At 44.1% G+C, this 19800-nt stretch overlaps 1 protein-coding gene across 1 annotated transcript; it reads left to right on the forward strand.

Annotated features, from left to right (window-relative positions):
• Nucleotides 1–2392: 2392 nt before the first annotated feature.
• On the forward strand, nt 2393–19034 carry trhrb (thyrotropin-releasing hormone receptor b). Its single transcript, XM_060942241.1, has 2 exons — nt 2393–3142; nt 18636–19034. Exons 1-2 carry the CDS (start codon nt 2393–2395, stop codon nt 19032–19034), a joined length of 1149 nt encoding a protein of 382 aa, XP_060798224.1.
• The last annotated feature ends 766 nt before the right edge of the window (nt 19035–19800 follow it).

Below are 19800 nucleotides of genomic sequence, written 5' to 3' on the forward strand. Positions count from 1 at the left end.
TAAACAAAAATAATTGGGTGTCGGGGAAAATTCTTTTGATGACCTACACTTGAAAATCTGAAAGGCGGTCTACCTTTAAAGGGTTCTAGAAAGAGACAAACTGAAGCACTCTTAAAAGATTAATCTTTAAAATGTAGAGTGTAACTGCTAACACAATCTATTGCTTCTGCTTATTTATCTGTCAGGTGAAATATTCATGGGTGTATATTCATGAACAGAAGACATCTTTAATGTTTTATGTCTCTGTAAAATCCTTACACAAGTAGTTTAAAAGAAAATGTCTATTATTCATCAAAATAGGAATAATGCCTCCAGTTGAACTATACCACTGACAGCGAGAGTACAAGCTCTTTCTCCATTAACATCCCATGTACAATTCGACAGAATTGGCAGCAATGTAGCCATTGGCAGAGCTGTCTCCGTGCCATCATCACAGTTGGTGAGGAGGAGAGCCTTTCTCACATCTACAATGTTGGAAGAACAGAACAACTACCATCCCAGATGAGTCAATTATACTTATCAAGCAGCTTTATATATGATGATGAAGATTTCTACCAAATGTTACTAAACCATTTGGATAACGCGAGAAGAAATTTCACACAATTGTGCAAATGTCACGATGCATTATGTAAGAAGGGAAAGAAAGAAAACAAACAAACAGTCTTTTAACTTAGGTATGCAGGGTTTTTTTCATCTGATCTACAAAATCTGATTTACAGAAACATGATTTACCCTTCCTCACATCTGCGACATTTATCCCCTAACACTCAAAGAATAATTTTCTAAAATTCTTGTTAAAGCAAATTATTCAGTAATTATGACATTTGGGTTTGACATATGTGGGTTTCCTCACATGAACTGCTCACTTCAGGTCCTTCCACAACATTTTGATTGGATTAAGGTCAGGACTTTGACTTGGCCATTACAAAACATTAACTTTATTCTTCTTTAACCATTCTTTGGTAGAACGAATTGTGTGCTTAGGGTCGTTGTCTTGCTGCATGACCCACCTTCTCTTGAGATTCAGTTCATGGACAGATGTCCTGACATTTTCCTTTAGAATTCGCTGGTATAATTCAGAATTCATTGTTCCATCAATGATGGCAAGCCGTCCTGGCCCAGATGCAGCAATACAGGCCCAAACCATGATACTACCACCACCATGTTTCACAGATGGGATAAGGTTCTTATGCTGGAATGCAGTGTTTTCCTTTCTCCAAACATAATGCTTCTCATTTAAACCAAAAAGTTCTATTTTGGTCTCATCCGTCCACAAAACATTTTTCCAACAGCCTTCTGGCTTGTCCACGTGATTTTTAGCAAACTGCAGACAAGCAGCGATGTTCTTTTTGGAGAGCAGTGGCTTTCTCCTTGCAACCCTGCCAGGCACACCATTGTTGTTCAGTGTTCTCCTCATGGTGGACTTATGAACATTAGCCAATGTGAGAGAGGCCTTCAGTTGCTTAGAAATTACCCTGGGGTCCTTTGTGACCTTGCTGACTACTACACGCCTTGCTCTTGGAGTGATCTTTGTTGGTCAACCACTTCTGGGGAGGGTAACAATGATCTTGAATTTCCTCCATTTGTACACAATCTGTCTGACTGTGGATTGGTGGAGTCTAAACTCTTTAGAGATGGTTTTGTAACCTTTTCCAGCCTGATGAGCATCAACAACGCTTTTTCTGAGGTCCTCAGAAATCTCCTTTGTTCGTGCCATGATACACTTCCACAAACATGTGTTGTGAAGATCAGACTTTGATAGATCCCTGTTCTTTAAATAAAACAGGGTGCCCACTCGAACCTGATTGTCATCCCATTGATTGAAAACACCTGACTCTAATTTCACCTTCAAATTAACTGCTAATCCTAAAGGTACACATACTTTTGCCACTCACAGATATGTAATATTGGATCATTTTTCTCAATAAATAAATGACCAAGTATAATATTTTTGTCTCATTTGTTTAACTGGGTTCTCTTTATCTACTTTTAGGACTTGTGTGAAAATCTGATGATGCTTTAGGTCATATTTATGCAGAAATATAGAAAATTCTAAAGGGTTCACAAACTTTCAAGCACCACTGAATGTAGATCTCTGATCATTTCATCTCTCTCTCACACACACACACACACCATCTCTCTCTCTCTCTCTCTCTCACACACACACACACCGTCTCCCTCTCTCTCGCTTTGATCAGTTCCTCAGATTATTCCTGGAGTCTCCGTTCCTGAGAAAACGCACAGGTTCGGTCTCAGAGCTCCAACACCTCAAACCTTCCAGTCCGAATGAATTTCAAAACACAAGACACGAGAAAAGAAGTTTGTTCCTCCTGAGATGAGTCTGAGCTGTGATCAGATGATGTAAATCTAGCCGGAGGTTTATTTTAAACAGATGGAGAACTTCACCTCACCCAACCGCACATTGGGCCCCTGGAAGAGCCCCGGTGTGGAGTATCAGGTCCTCAGCGCTCTCCTGGTGTTCACCATCTGCGCCTTGGGGATGGTCGGGAACGTGATGGTCATCTTGGTGGTGCTCACCACGAAGCACATGCGCACTCCGACCAACTGTTACCTGGTGAGTCTGGCCGTGGCGGACCTGACGGTGCTGACGGCTGCCGGGCTGCCGAGCGTCGCGGACAGCGTGTACGGCTCGTGGGTGTTCGGCCACGCCGGCTGCCTGGGCATCACCTACCTGCAGTACCTGGGCATCAATGCGTCGTCGTGCTCCATCAGCGCGTTCACGGTGGAGCGGTACATCGCCATCTGCCACCCGATCAAGGCGCAGTCCCTGTGCACGTACGCGCGCGCCAAGAGGATCATCCTGGCCGTGTGGCTTTTCACGTCGCTCTACTGCGTCATGTGGTTTTACCTGAGCGACACGCAGGAGCTCGTGTACGCCGACGTGACCGTCGTGACCTGCGCCTACAGAGTGTCCCGGGAACTTTACTTACCGGTTTACTTTTTCGACTTCGGCGTGTTTTTCGTGCTGCCTCTCGCACTCGCGACCGTCCTGTACGGACTCATCGCGAGAATTCTGTTCCTGAACGCGTTACCGAGACAGAAGGCGAAGAACCGGGAGCACGGCTCCGGTATCAAACACTCGGTTCAGTGCTCGAGCACTACAGCCGCCTCGCGCAGACAGGTGACACACACACACACACACACACACACACTATGATGTGATCACAAGCTTTCACATGGCATTATCAAGTCGAGTCAACTTTATTATCAAATATGCTCTACATGCTCGACGTACAGCACAGATGAAATTTCAGTCCTCTCTGACCCACGGTGCAAACAGGCAATGCAATAAATAAACATAGAATAATTGAAAAAAAACAAACAACAATATAAACAGTATAAACACTCTAGATAGGAACTAGACATAGACTAAACACTCAAACAATATAAACAGAGTAAACACTAAATAAAACAAGACATAGACTAAACACTCAGCCAAACAATATAAACAGTATAAATACACAGTATAAACACTAGATAAAACAAGACATAGACTAAACACTCAGACAATATAAACAGTGTAAACACTAGATAAAACAAGACATAGACTAAACACTCAGACAATATAAACAGTGTAAACACTAGATAAAACAAGACATAGACTAAACACTCAGCCAAACAATATAAACAGTATAAATACACAGTATAAACACTAGATAAAACAAGACAGACTAAACACTCAGACAATATAAACAGTGTAAACACTAGATAAAACAAGACATAGACTAAACACTCAGCCAAACAATATAAACAGTATAAATACACAGTATAAACACTAGATAAAACAAGACATAGACTAAACACTCAGACAATATAAACAGTGTAAACACTAGATAAAACAAGACATAGACTAAACACTCAGACAATATAAACAGTGTAAACACTAGATAAAACAAGACATAGACTAAACACTCAGACAATATAAACAGTGTAAACACTAGATAAAACAAGACATAGACTAAACACTCAGCCAAACAATATAAACAGTATAAATACACAGTATAAACACTAGATAAAACAAGACAGACTAAACACTCAGACAATATAAACAGTGTAAACACTAGATAAAACAAGACATAGACTAAACACTCAGCCAAACAATATAAACAGTATAAATACACAGTATAAACACTAGATAAAACAAGACATAGACTAAACACTCAGCCAAACAATATAAACAGTATAAATACACAGTATAAACACTAGATAAAACAAGACAGACTAAACACTCAGACAATATAAACAGTGTAAACACTAGATAAAACAAGACATAGACTAAACACTCAGCCAAACAATATAAACAGTATAAATACACAGTATAAACACTAGATAAAACAAGACAGACTAAACACTCAGACAATATAAACAGTGTAAACACTAGATAAAACAAGACATAGACTAAACACTCAGCCAAACAATATAAACAGTATAAATACACAGTATAAACACTAGATAAAACAAGACAGACTAAACACTCAGACAATATAAACAGTGTAAACACTAGATAAAACAAGACATAGACTAAACACTCAGCCAAACAATATAAACAGTATAAAAACACAGTATAAACACTAGATAAAACAAGACAGACTAAACACTCAGACAATATAAACAGTGTAAACACTAAATAAAAAAAACAAGACATAGACTAAACACTCAGACAATATAAACAGTGTAAACACTAGATAAAACAAGACATAGACTAAACACTCAGACAATATAAACAGTATAAACACTAGATAAAACAAGACATAGACTAAACACTCAGCCAAACAATATAAACAGTATAAATACACAGTATAAACACTAGATAAAACAAGACAGACTAAACACTCAGACAATATAAACAGTGTAAACACTAGATAAAACAAGACATAGACTAAACACTCAGCCAAACAATATAAACAGTATAAATACACAGTATAAACACTAGATAAAACAAGACAGACTAAACACTCAGACAATATAAACAGTGTAAACACTAAATAAAAAAAAACAAGACATAGACTAAACACTCAGACAATATAAACAGTGTAAACACTAGATAAAACAAGACATAGACTAAACACTCAGACAAACAATATAAACAGTATAAACACTAGATAAAACAAGACATAGACTAAACACTCAGACAAACAATATAAACAGTATAAACACTAGATAAAACAAGACATAGACTAAACACTCAGACAAACAATATAAACAGTATAAATACACATTATAAACACACGATAAACAAGACAAGACATAGACTAAACACTCAGACAATATAAACAGTGTAAACACTAAATAAAACTAGACAGGGACACTCTAACGAGTGCAAACCCCGCCTTTTCCCTATTAAAATACATTGGGCGAAAATTTCGAAGTTCTGCCATGACCTTGACCTTTGACCTTTGACCTCCAAAATTTAATGGTTTCCTTCCTGGGTGATTGGCAACACATGTACAAAATTTGGTCCAAATCGATCCATTGGTTCTTGAGATATCTTGCAGACACACAGACAGACAGACAGACAGATACACACACACACAGACTGACGCAGGTGAAAATAATAACCCCTCCGACTACTGTCGGCGGGGTTAACAAGACAGACTAAACACTCAGACAATATAAACAGTGTAAACACTAGATAAAACAAGACATAAACTAAACACTCAGACAAACAATATAAACAGTATAAACACTAGATAAAACAAGACATATGCCGCTTTTCCACTACCAACGCGGCTGAGCCGTGCCATGCTGAGTCGAGCTGAGTGGGGCTGTTGGAGTTGCATTTCGACTACAACCGTGCTGAACCGTGCTGGCTGGAAGTGGGTGGACACATTGGGTGGAGTTAGCGAAAGTGGGTGGACGTCACGTGATGTCGTTAAGCAGCGCAAACAGTGACATCAGTGACAGTGGCGGAACAAGTCAGAGCCGGGCCGGGGGCGGGGCAAATGACCGGGCCCTTTATTAAAGCTTATCATAACATCATTTTAGGCTACAAAATGTCCGCAACTGCGGTGTTTACCAATTTCAACACTACCGGGTGCAACTATGTTATTTAGTACATCAAGTCCTTCAAACGAACATGTAACTCAGAAACAAAAAACATTAGGATACTGTACATGGCTCATAATAAAACATCAATAGCCTATACTGCGCACATTATTTGAAGGGCATACGAATGAGCGCTCAGAGGTTGCAACGGTGACAGGAAGAGTCAGAAATACAAGGAGGGCGGTGCAAACCTCACTGAATGCACTGTGTTTACCAATTTCAACACTACGGGGTGCAACTATGTTATTTTGTACATTAAGTCCTTCAAACGAACATGTAACTCAGAAACAAAAAAACATTAGGTGACATACTGTACATGGGTCATAATAAAACATCAATAGCCTACTGCGCGCATTATTTGAAGGGCATACGACGAGCCTTGCGCTCCGCGAACTCGTCCACGATGCTCTGTATGTCACTGATTCAGTGATCTGTTAAGCGGTAGTCTCACGACCCGAATAGTAAACAATAAACATGGAGGACATGGAGTCGTTAAATTTGCTGGTCTTGGTGCTGTGGCTTGTTGTCACCGACAACGCCAACAGATACTGACTGGCAAGAGCGTATAGATGAGGCGAGGCGCATAAGGCTTCAGAAATTCTCGTAATTCGTAATTCTCCTTCTTCCGGGTTTGCGGTGTTTACAGATCCCAGCGCGCTCGCGGGGCGTGTGTGGGCATGTGAGGACACTCCTCCTCACCAATCAGTGCACAGGGGAGTGTCTGCTCACGCCCCCAACCTCACTCGGCACGGCTTGGCTCGCTTCAGCCCCACTCCAAAACCGTGCGAGTTTTAGGGGCTAAGCAGGGCTGAAACGAGCCGAGTCGTGCTGGTTTTTGGTAGTCGAAACGCGAGCCGTGTCGGGCTGAAGTGAGCTGAAGCGAGCTGAAGTGAGCTGAAAAAGGGTAGTGGAAAAGGGCCAATAGACTAAACACTCAGACAATATAAACAGTGTAAACACTAGATAAGAACTACACACAGATTAAACACTCAGACAATATAAACAGTATAAACACTCTAGATATGAACTAGACGTAGACTAAACACTCACACACACACACACACACACACACACACACACACACACACACACACACAAATTGGTTCAAATAACCAAACAGTCAAGGGCACTTGAGGTATAGCAGGTAAACATGAAACATGAAATAAGCAGTATAAACAAACTAGCAGCTGTTAAGATGAGGTAGTGCGGAATAGTGCAAATTATTAGACTAACGTGATCACATCATAAAGAAAAGGAAAAAAAAGTTGCATTTCACACCCTCACCTGACATCACCTGAACAATGTGCTCAGGTGAGAAAATGAAAGCACATGCACTACATCTGAAACCTCATCTCGTTATCTGTAGCCGCTTTATCCTGTTCTACAGGGTCGCAGGCAAGCTGGAGCCTATCCCAGCTGACTACGGGCGAAAGGCGGGGTACACCCTGGACAAGTCGCCAGGTCATCACAGGGCTGACACATAGACACAGACAACCATTCACACTCACATTCACACCTACAGTCAATTTAGAGTCACCAGTTAACCTAACCTGCATGTCTTTGGACTGTGGGGGAAACCGGAGCACCTGGAGGAAACCCACGGGGAGAACATGCAAACTCCACACAGAAAGGCCCTCGCCAGCCACAGGGCTCGAACCCGGACCTTCTTGCTGTGAGGCGACAGTGCTAACCACTACACCACCGTGCTGCCTCTCATGTGAGATCTCATGTGAAAATGAAACCACATTCAGTACACTCTCAGATAACGGCTTGTCGCTGGGGCACTCGAACTCTTGATATGCTGCTTGGGGCGGCATGGTGGTGTAGTGGTTCGCACTGTGGCCTCATAGCAAGAAGGTTCTGGGTTTGAGCCCAGCAGCTGGCGAGGGCCTTTCTGTGCGGAGTTTGCATGTTCTCCCCGTGTCTGCGTGGGTTTCCTCCGTGTGCTCCAGTTTCCCCCACAGTCCAAAGACATGCAGGTTAGGTTAACTGGTGACTCTAAGTTGACCGTAGGTGTGAATGTGAGTGTGAATGGTTGTCCGTCTCTGTGTCAGCCCTGCGATAACCTGACGACTTGTCCAGGGTGTACCCCGCCTCTCGCCCATAGTCAGCTGGGATAGGCTCCAGCTTGCCTGTGACCCTGTAGAACAGGGTAAGCGGCTACAGATAACAGATGAATGAATAGTAAAGTTAAGAATTTAGTTAAAATTTGCAAGTGTTGAATTATCATCTCCAATACTAAATTGTAAAAGTAAACATGCTAACAGAAAAGGAATTTTATAATATGAAAATATGAATATTTTATAATTTTTAAAATGAATTCAGTCATATGAAATTTCATTTTTTAAAAATGTTATGTATGGGGAAATTGTGAAAAAATGCAGCATTAATATAATGTAAAGTGTGATCAAATTTTATATAATTCAAACCAGTTTGATTTGTATCACATTTAGGTCTATATTAGACTCAAATATTTCCTTAATAACTTAGAATTTATAGAAGACTTCATTTAACTTTAAAAAGGTAAGGTTATTTGATCTAAGTGTGTCAAACTGAATGAATGAATGAATGAATGAATGAATGACCGAGCAAACAAGAAACAAATATGTGTCTCTGCATAGCAGAATAAATCAGACTCAATAATAATTTTCCTTGTGTTGATGTAAATAAATACTATTGGTGAGTTTCAGGTGTGTTAAAAAAAAAAAAAGGAAAGCCCCAACAACTGTGGATCTCCAAGAACAGAATAAATAAACACTGATTCAAGAAATTAAAAAGAAAAACGGATTTTTTTATTCTAATGTAAAGATGAGAGGTAATACCCATGGAGCAATAAGAATAAAACAGAATAACAGTGTATATATGTTATATTGGAGTAATGGTCTCATGCCATATCAGTAAGGTTTAAGAAGACACACATGCTGTAGGTTAAACATTGACAAATTTGCTTGACTATTTTTATTAATAAGAAAAAAAACAATAGTACAAAACAGCATTTACAGGAAGGGAATAATTTTCAGGGACTTCTGGTGCACCATATGCATTGTTGCACCATAAGAACAAAAGGTTGTATTTTGAACCCTTAAAGCTTCTTTGGTACAGACCAGCAGACTATACACACTTTATATATAAACAGTTATTCTACAAAATCAACTCGTACATGAGCTGATAGCTGAAGAGGTGCATAGCACCGAGTTGGCTATAAGCTATGTACAGTGGTGCTTGATAGTTTGTGAACGCTTTAGAATTTTCTATATTTCTGCATAAAGCATCATCAGATTTTCACTCAAGTCCTAAAATTAGATAAAGAGAACCCAGTTAAACAAATGAGACAAAAATGTTATACTTGCTCATTTATTTATTGAGGAAAATGATCCAATATTACATATCTGTGAGTGGCAAAAGTATGTAAACCTCTAGGATTAACAATTAATTTGAAGGTGAAATTAGAGTCAGCTGTTTTCAATCAGTGGGATGACAATCAGGTGTGAGTGGGCACCGTGTTTTATTTAAAGAACAGGGATCTATCAAAGTCTGATCTTCACAACACATGTTTGTGGAAGTGTATCATGGCATGAACAAAGGAGATTTCTGAGGACCTGAGAAAAAGTATTGTTGATGATCATCAGGCTGGAAAAGGTTACAAAACCGTCTCTAAAGAGTTTGGACTCCACCAATCCACAGTCAGACAGATTGCGTACAAATGGAGGAAATTTAACACCATTGTTACCCTCCCCAGGAGTGGTTGACCAACAAAGATCACTCCAAGAGCAAGGCGTGTAATAGTCAACGAGGTCACAAAGGACCCCAGGGTAACTTCTAAGCAACTGAAGGCCTCTCTCACATTGGCTAATTTTAATGTTCATGAGTCCACCTTCAGGAGAACTGTTAGGGTTTTGCTGGGATTCGAACCTGGTTCGTTGGTGTGATGATCCAGCAAACCCCCACTAGGCCACCAGGGGGATGACTCAAATGCAGAGGCGTGAGGCGGAAGTAGAAAAAGAATCAAAAGGTTTATTTATACTATATACACTATATACAGGGCAAAACAAAAAACAACAAAGAGTATAATCTAACACTGGGAAGACAAAGGGAAAAATAAAATATCAAAAGTTTAAGGTCCAAAAAGGAAAAGGCAAAAATGCAAAAGCTCAGAAGATCCAAAAACAGTCACTACTAAATCCAAAAGAAAGCAAAGTGCAAAACCAAGAACACAGTACAAAGGAAACTGGAACTAAACATAACAGAACAAAGACTCCGTGACAAGAGGACTGAACTCAGGGGTATAAATACACAAACTAATTAAGGACACAGGTGAAGATAATTAGGACTAACAGGCAATTAACAAAAAAAAACACAAAACACAGGAACAGTGGCGGCCTCTAGAGGCCAAAATAAATATGACACGAAAAGGAAATAACAGCGGCCTCTAGAGGCCAAAACAGTCCAAGTCCTAACAGGACCCCCCCCTCTAGGAGCGTCTCCTGACGTTCCCAGGGCGATCCGGATGGGCCGAATGGAAGTCCCGACACAGTTCTTTATCCAGGACATCCCGAGCAGGAACCCAGCAGCGCTCCTCAGGACCATAGCCCTCCCAGTCCACCAGATATTGCAACCCGCCGCGGACCCGGCGGGAGTCAAGCAGGCGATGCACAGTGAACACAGTCTGCCCCTGGAAGATGCGGGGGGGTGGGGGGTTCCTAGGGGCAGGGGCATACGTAGACGTCAGTACAGGCCGCAACAGGGAAACATGGAAAGTGGGGTTGATCCTCAGAGTCCGGGGCAACTGGAGCCGGTAGGAGACAGGGTTCACCCTGCGCACCACCTTGAAGGGGCCAATGTAGCGAGGAGCAAGCTTGCGGTTCTCCACCCGCAGCGGAAGGTCCTTAGTGGACAGCCAAACCCGCTGCCCAGGGCGGAAAGTGTGTGCAGGTCTTCTGTGGCGGTTGGCCTGAGTCTGGTTGGTTCTGGAGGTCTGTATGAGGGTCTTCCTGACCTTGCTCCAGGTCTTGCGACACCGTCTCACATATTGGTTGACCGAGGGCACCCCCGCGTCCTCCTCCTGGTCCGGGAACAGAGGTGGCTGGAACCCGAATTGGCACTGGAATGGCGACAGCTTGGTGGCCGATGACTGCAGGGTGTTGTGGGCGTACTCTGCCCATGGCAGCCAGGTGCTCCATGATGTCGGGTTATCCATAGCCAGGCCTCGCAGGGTGGTTTCCAGGTCCTGGTTGAGCCTCTCCGTCTGACCATTGGACTGTGGGTGAAACCCAGAGGAGAGGCTGGCAGTGGCTCCGATGACCTTGCAGAACCCGTGCCACACTCGGGAGGAGAACTGGGGCCCTCGGTCTGAGACGATGTCCTGTGGAAGACCAAAGACTCGGAAGACATGATTAAATATAAGTTTCGCTGTTTCAAGAGCAGAGGGGAGTTTGCACAGAGGTATGAAGCGGCAGGCCTTGGAGAATCTGTCAACAATGACCAAAATGACCATGTTACCTTGTGACTCAGGGAGACCCGTGATGAAGTCGACTGCCACGTGGGACCAGGGACGCCGGGGAATGGTCAGAGGATGCAGGAGACCCTGGGGACGCTGTCGTGGGTTCTTGGTTCTGGTGCAAACCTCACAGGACAGGACAAATGACCTTACTTCCTGCTCCATGTTAGGCCACCAGAAGCGTCTTTTCAGGAAGTCCAGGGTCCTCCGAGCTCCCGGGTGGGCGGTGAGAGGGGAAGAGTGACCCCACTGGAGAACCTTGGCCCGGGCTTGATGTGGGACGTACAAGAGGCCCGGTGGCCCCGTCCCAGGACCGGGGTCCTGGCGTTGGGCTCGTCGAACAGCCTCCTCAATACCCCAGCGGACAGGAGCCACAATCCGGGACACCGGGATAATAGGCCCGACTTCATTCTCCCTGTTAGTGGCAGAGAACAGCCTGGACAGTGCGTCAGGTTTGGTGTTCTTGGAGCCGGGACGGTACGAGAGGGTGAAGTCAAACCGACTGAAAAACAGGGCCCACCTAGCCTGTCGAGGGTTCAGTCTCTTGGCTTGCTGGAGGTACTCCAGGTTCTTGTGGTCAGTCCAAACCAGGAATGGATGTTGCGCTCCCTCCAGCCAGTGCCTCCACTCCTCAAGGGCCAGTTTGACCGCTAATAGTTCTCGATCCCCCACATCGTACCGGGACTCCGCAGGACTCAGGCGGTGGGAGAAGTAAGCGCAGGGGTGCAGCTTTCCTTCCGAACGTTGAGAGAGTACCGCGCCGACACCACTGTCCGAGGCGTCCACCTCCACGATGAATGGTTGGGAGGTGTCCGGGAGGACCAGAATGGGTGCCGTGCAGAAGCGGGCCTTGAGGTCTTTGAACGCCTTTTCTGCCTGAGGAGACCAGCCATAAGATCCACCTGTCCCTTTGGTGAGGTCTGACATGGGTGCTGCCACAGAACTGAAGTTCCTGATGAACTTGCGGTAGAAGTTAGCGAATCCTAAGAACCGCTGAACCTCCTTAACGGACTTGGGAGTAGGCCAGTCCCGGACGGCCAGGGTCTTGGCAGGGTCCATTTGGAGTTGGCCTGTCCGTACAATAAATCCCAGAAAGGAGACCTCGGGAACATGAAATTCGCATTTCTGGGCCTTGGCGAACAGATTGTTCTGTAGCAGCCTCTGGAGAACCTGGCGGACATGGTGGCGGTGCTCCTGCATGGTCTTGGAAAAGATAAGGATGTCATCGAGGTAGACAAAGACGTACAGGTTAATCATGTCCCTTAAGACGTCGTTGATTAGGGCCTGAAAAACAGCTGGTGCGTTGGTGAGTCCGAAGGGCATCACCTGGTATTCGTAGTGCCCAGACGGGGTGTTAAAGGCAGTCTTCCACTCGTCTCCCTGTCGGATACGGATGAGGTGGTATGCGTTCCGTAGGTCCAACTTGGTGAAGACGGTGGCGCCTTGGAGCAGGTCGAAAGCAGTGGACATCAGCGGAAGGGGATATCGGTTGCGCACAGTGATCTTGTTCAGGCCCCTGTAGTCAATACATGGTCGAAGCCCCCCATCCTTCTTGCCGACAAAGAAGAAGCCGGCACCAGCAGGTGAGGTGGAGGGTCGAATGAACCCAGAGACCAGGGCGTCTTTGAGGTATTCCTCCATAGCCTTGCGTTCTGGCTGAGAGAGGGAAAACAGTCTGCCACGAGGAGGGGTAGTCCCAGGGAGCAAGTCGATGGCACAGTCGTAGGCCCGGTGCGGAGGAAGAACGGCGGCCCTGCTCTTGCTGAATACTTCCTTGAGATCCCAGTACTCTGTGGGAACTTGAGATAACTCGGTGAGATCAGGGGGCTCGGCAGGAGACACAGGAGAGCTAGAGAGCAGACAAGAGGCATGGCATGCAGGGCCCCATTCCACAACCTGGCTTGTTACCCAGTCTATGCGAGGGTTGTGGCGAATAAGCCAAGGAAGGCCTAGAATAACTGGGAACTCAGGTGAAGGAATCAGGTGCAGGGATATTTCTTCCTTGTGACCTTGAGACTGGAGGAAGACTGGAGAAGTAACTTGGGTGACTCTTCCATCACCTAACGCTTGGCCATCGAGGGCAGACACAGACAGAGGGACTTCAAGAGGTGCAGTAGGTATATTGATGCTTTGGGCGAAGTGAATATCCATAAAGTTCCCAGCCGCCCCTGAGTCTATCAAAGCTTGACAAGAGTGGACAGACTCACCCCAGGAGATGGAGACCGGGATGTAGATTCCTTGACCAGGGAGTCCGGGAGAGAGGGTAGGCCCCGTCACAACCCTCCCTCGGCTGGACGGGGCGGTCCTTTTCCCAAGAGTTCGGGACATGATGCTCGGAAGTGACCAGGCTTGCCACAGTAGATGCAGCACTTGTCCCTCCTTCTGCGCTCCCTCTCAGATGCGGAGAGGCGAGTACGACCCACTTGCATGGGTTCTGGACAGTCACTGAAGGAGGTAGATGGTCTCCAGGTAGAGGTAGGGAGGCTGGGGGGGCTCAAGGCTTGGTGGCGTTCTCTCATCCTGTTGTCCAGACGAATAGCATGTGAGATGAGGGTTTCGAGGTCACTTGGGCATCCAATAGAGGCCAGACCGTCCTTGATGGGGTCAGACAGACCATGGTGGAAGGCTGACACCAGGGCAGTCTCGTTCCATCCACTTACTGCTGCGAGTGTTCGGAACGAGATGGCGTAATCTGCGACGCTTCCTCCTTGCCGGATGGACATGAGCTTTCGGGCTGCGTCGGTACTGATGTCTGCCTGATCGAAGACCCGAAGCATCTCTTCAGAAAACAACTGGAAATCAAAGCACTCAGGTCCCTGTCTTTGCCAGATAGCAGTAGCCCAGGCTCGCGCCTTACCAGCTAATAAGGTGATCACAAAGGCAATCTTGCGGCGATCCGTAGTGTAGGTGGTAGGCTGAAGCTCAAAGGTGAGTTGACACTGGGTAAGGAACTCTCGGCACTCACTGTGCTTGCCGTCATACCTCTGTGGTGCAGGAAGGCTGGGTTCGCGAGGTGAAGAAGGCAGCATGGCAGGAGGCACTGGAGCAGGAGTGGGAGCTGGATCAGGAGCAGGAGATGCAGGCAGAGATGTCAGCTGTGCCAGGGTTTTCCCAATTTGCTGAAGCAGTTCCTCGTGGCGAGCAAGGGCCTCACGTTGGCTGGTGAGCGTACGTCCATGAGCGTCCATGGTCGCTCCGAAGCGTGTCAAAGCTGCCATAATTCCCTGAAGGTTGGCCGGGTAGACAGTTGAAGCAGCCTCTGCTGAGTCGGTCATGACGGAGTCTTTCTGTTAGGGTTTTGCTGGGATTCGAACCTGGTTCGTTGGTGTGATGATCCAGCAAACCCCCACTAGGCCACCAGGGGGATGACTCAAATGCAGAGGCGTGAGGCGGAAGTAGAAAAAGAATCAAAAGGTTTATTTATACTATATACACTATATACAGGGCAAAACAAAAAAACAACAAAGAGTATAATCTAACACTGGGAAGACAAAGGGAAAAATAAAATATCAAAAGTTTAAGGTCCAAAAAGGAAAAGGCAAAAATGCAAAAGCTCAGAAGATCCAAAAACAGTCACTACTAAATCCAAAAGAAAGCAAAGTGCAAAACCAAGAACACAGTACAAAGGAAACTGGAGATAAACATAACAGAACAAAGACTCCGTGACAAGAGGACTGAACTCAGGGGTATAAATACACAAACTAATTAAGGACACAGGTGAAGATAATTAGGACTAACAGGCAATTAACAAAAAAAAACACAAAACACAGGAACAGTGGCGGCCTCTAGAGGCCAAAATAAATATGACACGAAAAGGAAATAACAGCGGCCTCTAGAGGCCAAAACAGTCCAAGTCCTAACAAGAACACTGAACAACAATGGTGTGCCTGGCAGGGTTGCAAGGAGAAAGCCACTGCTCTCCAAAAAGAACATTGCTGCTCGTCTGCAGTTCGCTAAAGATCACGTGGACAAGCCGGAAGGCTATTGGAAAAATGTTTTGTGGACGGATGAGACCAAAATAGAACTTCTTGCTTTAAATGAGAAGCGTTATATTTGGAGAAAGGAAGACACTGCATTCCAGCATAAGAACCTTATCCCATCTGTGAAACATGGTGGTGGTAGTATCATGGTTTGGGCCTGTTTTGCTGCATCGGGGCCAGAATGGCTTGCCATCATTGATGAAACAATAAATTCTGAATTATACCAGCGATATTTAAAGGAAAATGTCAGGACATCTGTCCATGAACTGAATCTCAAGAGAAGGTGGGTCATGCAGCAAGACAACGACCCTAAGCACACAAGTCGTTCTACCAAAGAATGGTTAAAGAAGTATAAAGTTAATATTTTGGAATGGCCAAGTCAAAGTCCTGACCTTAATCCAATTGAAATGTTGTGGAAAGACCTGAAGCGAGCAGTTGATGTAAGGAAACCCACCAACATCCCGGAGTTGAAGCTGTTCTGTACGGAGGAATGGGCTAAAATTCCTCCAAGCTGGTGTGCAGGACTGATCAACAGTTACCAGAAATGTTTAGTTGCAGTTATTGCTGCACAAGGGGATCACACCAGATACTGAAAGCAAAGGTTTACATACTTTTGCCACTCACAGATATGTAATATTTTGATTATTTTCCTCAATAAATAAATGACAGAGTATAATATTTTTTGTCTCATTTGTTTAACTGGGTTCTCTTTATCTACTTTTAGGACTTGTGTGAAAATCTGATGATGCTTTAGGTCATATTAATGCAGAAATATAGAAAATTCTAAAGGGTTCACAAACTTTCAAGCACCACTGTGTGTATATATATATATATATATATAAGTTATATATAAAACACAGATTTACGGTGGCACGGTGGTGTAGTGGTTAGCGCTGTCGCCTCACAGCAAGAAGGTCCTGGGTTCGAGCCCCGGGGCCTGCGAGGGCCTTTCTGTGTGGAGTTTGCATGTTCTCCCTGTGTCCGCGTGGGTTTCCTCCGGGTGCTCCGGTTTCCCCCACAGTCCAAAGACATGTAGGTTAGGTTAACTGGTGACTCTAAATTGACCGTAGGTGTGAATGTGAGTGTGAATGGTTGTCTGTGTCTATGTGTCAGCCCTGTGATGACCTGGCGACTTGTCCAGGGTGTACCCTGCCTTTCACCCGTAGTCAGCTGGGATAGGCTCCAGCTTGCCTGCGACCCTGTAGAAGGATAAAGCGGCTAGAGATAATGAGATGAGATGAGACACAGATTTACAGTGCCTTGCAAAAGTATTCATACCCCTTGAACTTTTTCACATTTTTCCACCTTACAACAACTTAAAAGTTTTTTATTGAGATTTTATGTGATAGATCAACACAGAGTAGCACATAATTGTGAATTGAAATGAAAATGATAAATGGTCTTCAAAATTTTAAACAAATAAAAATCTGAAAAATGTGATGTGCATTAGTATTCAGCCCCCCTGTGTCAATACTTTGTAGAGCCACCTTTTGCTGCAATTACAGCTGCAAGTCTTTTGTGGTATGTCTCTACCAGCTTTGCACATCTAGACAGTGAAATTTTTGCCCATTCTTCTTTGCAAAATAGCTCAAGCTCAGCCAGATTGGATGGAGAGCGTCTGTGAACAGCAATTTTCAAGTCTTGCCACAGATGCTCAATGGGATTTAGGTCTGGACTTTGACTGGGCCATTCTAACACATGAATATTCTTTGATCTAAACCATTCCATTGTAGCTCTGGCTGTATGTTTAGGGTCACTGTCTTGCTGGAAGGTGAATCTCCTTCCCAGTCTCAAGTCTTTTGCAGCCTCCAACAGGTTTTCTTCCAGGATTGCCCTGTATTTAGCTCCATCCATCTTCCCATCAACTCTGACCAGCTTCCCTGTCCCTGCTGAAGAAAAGCATCCCCATAGCATGATGCTGCCACCACCATGTTTCACAGTGGGGATGGTGTGTGCAGGGTGATGAGCAGTGTTAGTTTTCCGCCACACATAGCGCTTTGCATTTAGGCCAAAAAGTTCAACTTTGGTCTCATCTGACCAAAGCACCTTCTTCCACATGTTTGCTGTGTCCCGTACATGGCTTCTTATGCCTGTCTTTCAACAATGGCTTTCTTCTTGCCACTCTTCCAAAAAGGCCAGATTTGTGGAGTGTACGACTTATAGTTGTCCTGTGCACAGATTCTCCCACCTGAGCTGTGGATTTCTGCAGCTCCTCCAGAGTGATCATGGGCCTCTTGGCTGCTTCTCTGACCAGTGCTCTCCTTGCTCACTCTGTCAGTTTAGGTGGACGGCCATGTCTTGGTAGGTTTGCAGTTGTGGCATACTTTTTCCATTTTTGAATGATGGATTGAACAGTGCTTCTTGAGATGTTCAGAGCTTGGGATATTTTTTTTTTATAATCTAACCCTGCTTTAAACTTCTCCGGAACTTTATCCCTGACCTGTCTGGTGAGTTCTTTGGTCTTCATGATGCTGTTTGTTCTTCAGCGTTCTCTAACAAACCACTGAGGCCTTCACAGAACAAGTGTATTTATGCTGAGAGTAAATTACACACAGTAGAACTCTATTAATTAATTAGATGACTTCTGAAGGCAATTGATTGCACTGGATTGTATTTAGAGGTATCAGAAGACAGGGGGCTGAATACTAATGCACACCACATTTTTCAGATTTTTATGTGTTTAAAATTTTGAAGACCATTTCTCATTTTCATTTCACTTCACAATTATGTGCTACTCTGTGTTGGTCTATCACATAAAATCTCAATAAAAAACCTTTAAGTTTGTGGTTGTAAGGTGGAAATGTGAAAAAGTTCAAGGGGTATGAATACTTTTGCAAGGCACTGTGTATATATATATATATATATATATATATATATATATGTGTGTGTGTGTGTGTGTGTGTGTGTGTGTGTTAAATCTGTGCTTGTCTTTCTGTTTATCAGAGAGGGTTCCAAGTAGAACCCCTTTAGGAAGCAAAGAAAATGTAACTCTCAAAAAAAAAATTGAAGAACTCAAACATTTTCATCTATATAGCCAGCAGTGTGTCTCATTTACATGCTACAGGCAGTCATGTTGTTTCCCCCTGTACCAGGTGATAAAGATGCTGGCAGTGGTGGTGGTTCTATTCGCAGTGCTCTGGATGCCTTACCGCACCCTAGTGGTGGTCAACTCTTTCCTCCAGGAGGCTTACCTGGACACCTGGTTCCTGCTTTTCTGTCGCACTTGTGTGTACCTGAACAGTGCCATCAATCCTCTTATCTACAACGCCATGTCGCAGAAGTTCCGTGCCGCCTTTAAGAGGCTTTGCAGATGCAGTTCGAAGGCGCAGGCAAAGCAGACAGCTTACAGTGTGGCCCTGACCTACAGTACTGCGAAAGAAACCTCCATGATCGAGAGCACAGAGCGTTTTTCAACAGAGATGGATGATCTCACAGAAGAGCCAAATGATCTCAGAGAAGAACTGGCACCTAACCACAAGGTTCTTGACTGAAATGGTTAGCTGAGGGATATTTAATCAGGGATAATATACAAACAACAGAATCAAACACTTACATATATGTATAATACACTCATCATCCACGTGTACACCTGCTCATTCATGCAATTATCAAGTCAGCCAATCAAGTGGATGGGATCTTCTGCTCTTCTATCCATCCACGTCAAGGTTCAACATGTGCATTCTGAGATGCTTTTCTGCTCATCATGGTTGTTAAGAGTGGTTATGTGAGTTACTGTAGCATTCCTGTAAGCCTGGTCATCGACAAGTCACTGAGATCACATCTTCTCCTGATTCAGATGTTTGACATGAAAATCAACCAAAGCTCATAACCTGTATCTGCATGAGTTTATGCACTGCACTGTGCCACATGATTGGCTGATTGGATAATTGCAGGAGTATGCAGGTGTAGAGACGTTCCTAATGAAGTCAACTGTGAATGTATAATTGGATAATGTTATTTATTCTGTCCTCATTCACTGGATATGAGCAATCGCGCGCTCTGATTGGCTACTCTACTACTAGGATATCAGCTCATATACCATGAGTAGAGAAAAACAAAATGGCGGAGCGTGTTGCTGAACCAACCGAGGATGAAATAAAAACTCAACTCGAAAACAAAACCCTAAAAAATACAAAAAAAGCAACGAAATATGGAATGAAATTATTTTGTGGCAAGAACGTATCTTTTTAAATTTTTTAAAGAATTATTATTATCACGTTTTTCACAAATTGCTACTGTGATTTTGCCGGTTTGTTT

Source organism: Neoarius graeffei, chromosome 16 (genome assembly GCF_027579695.1).
Source record: "Neoarius graeffei isolate fNeoGra1 chromosome 16, fNeoGra1.pri, whole genome shotgun sequence".
In the NCBI taxonomy this organism is placed as follows: domain Eukaryota; kingdom Metazoa; phylum Chordata; class Actinopteri; order Siluriformes; family Ariidae; genus Neoarius; species Neoarius graeffei.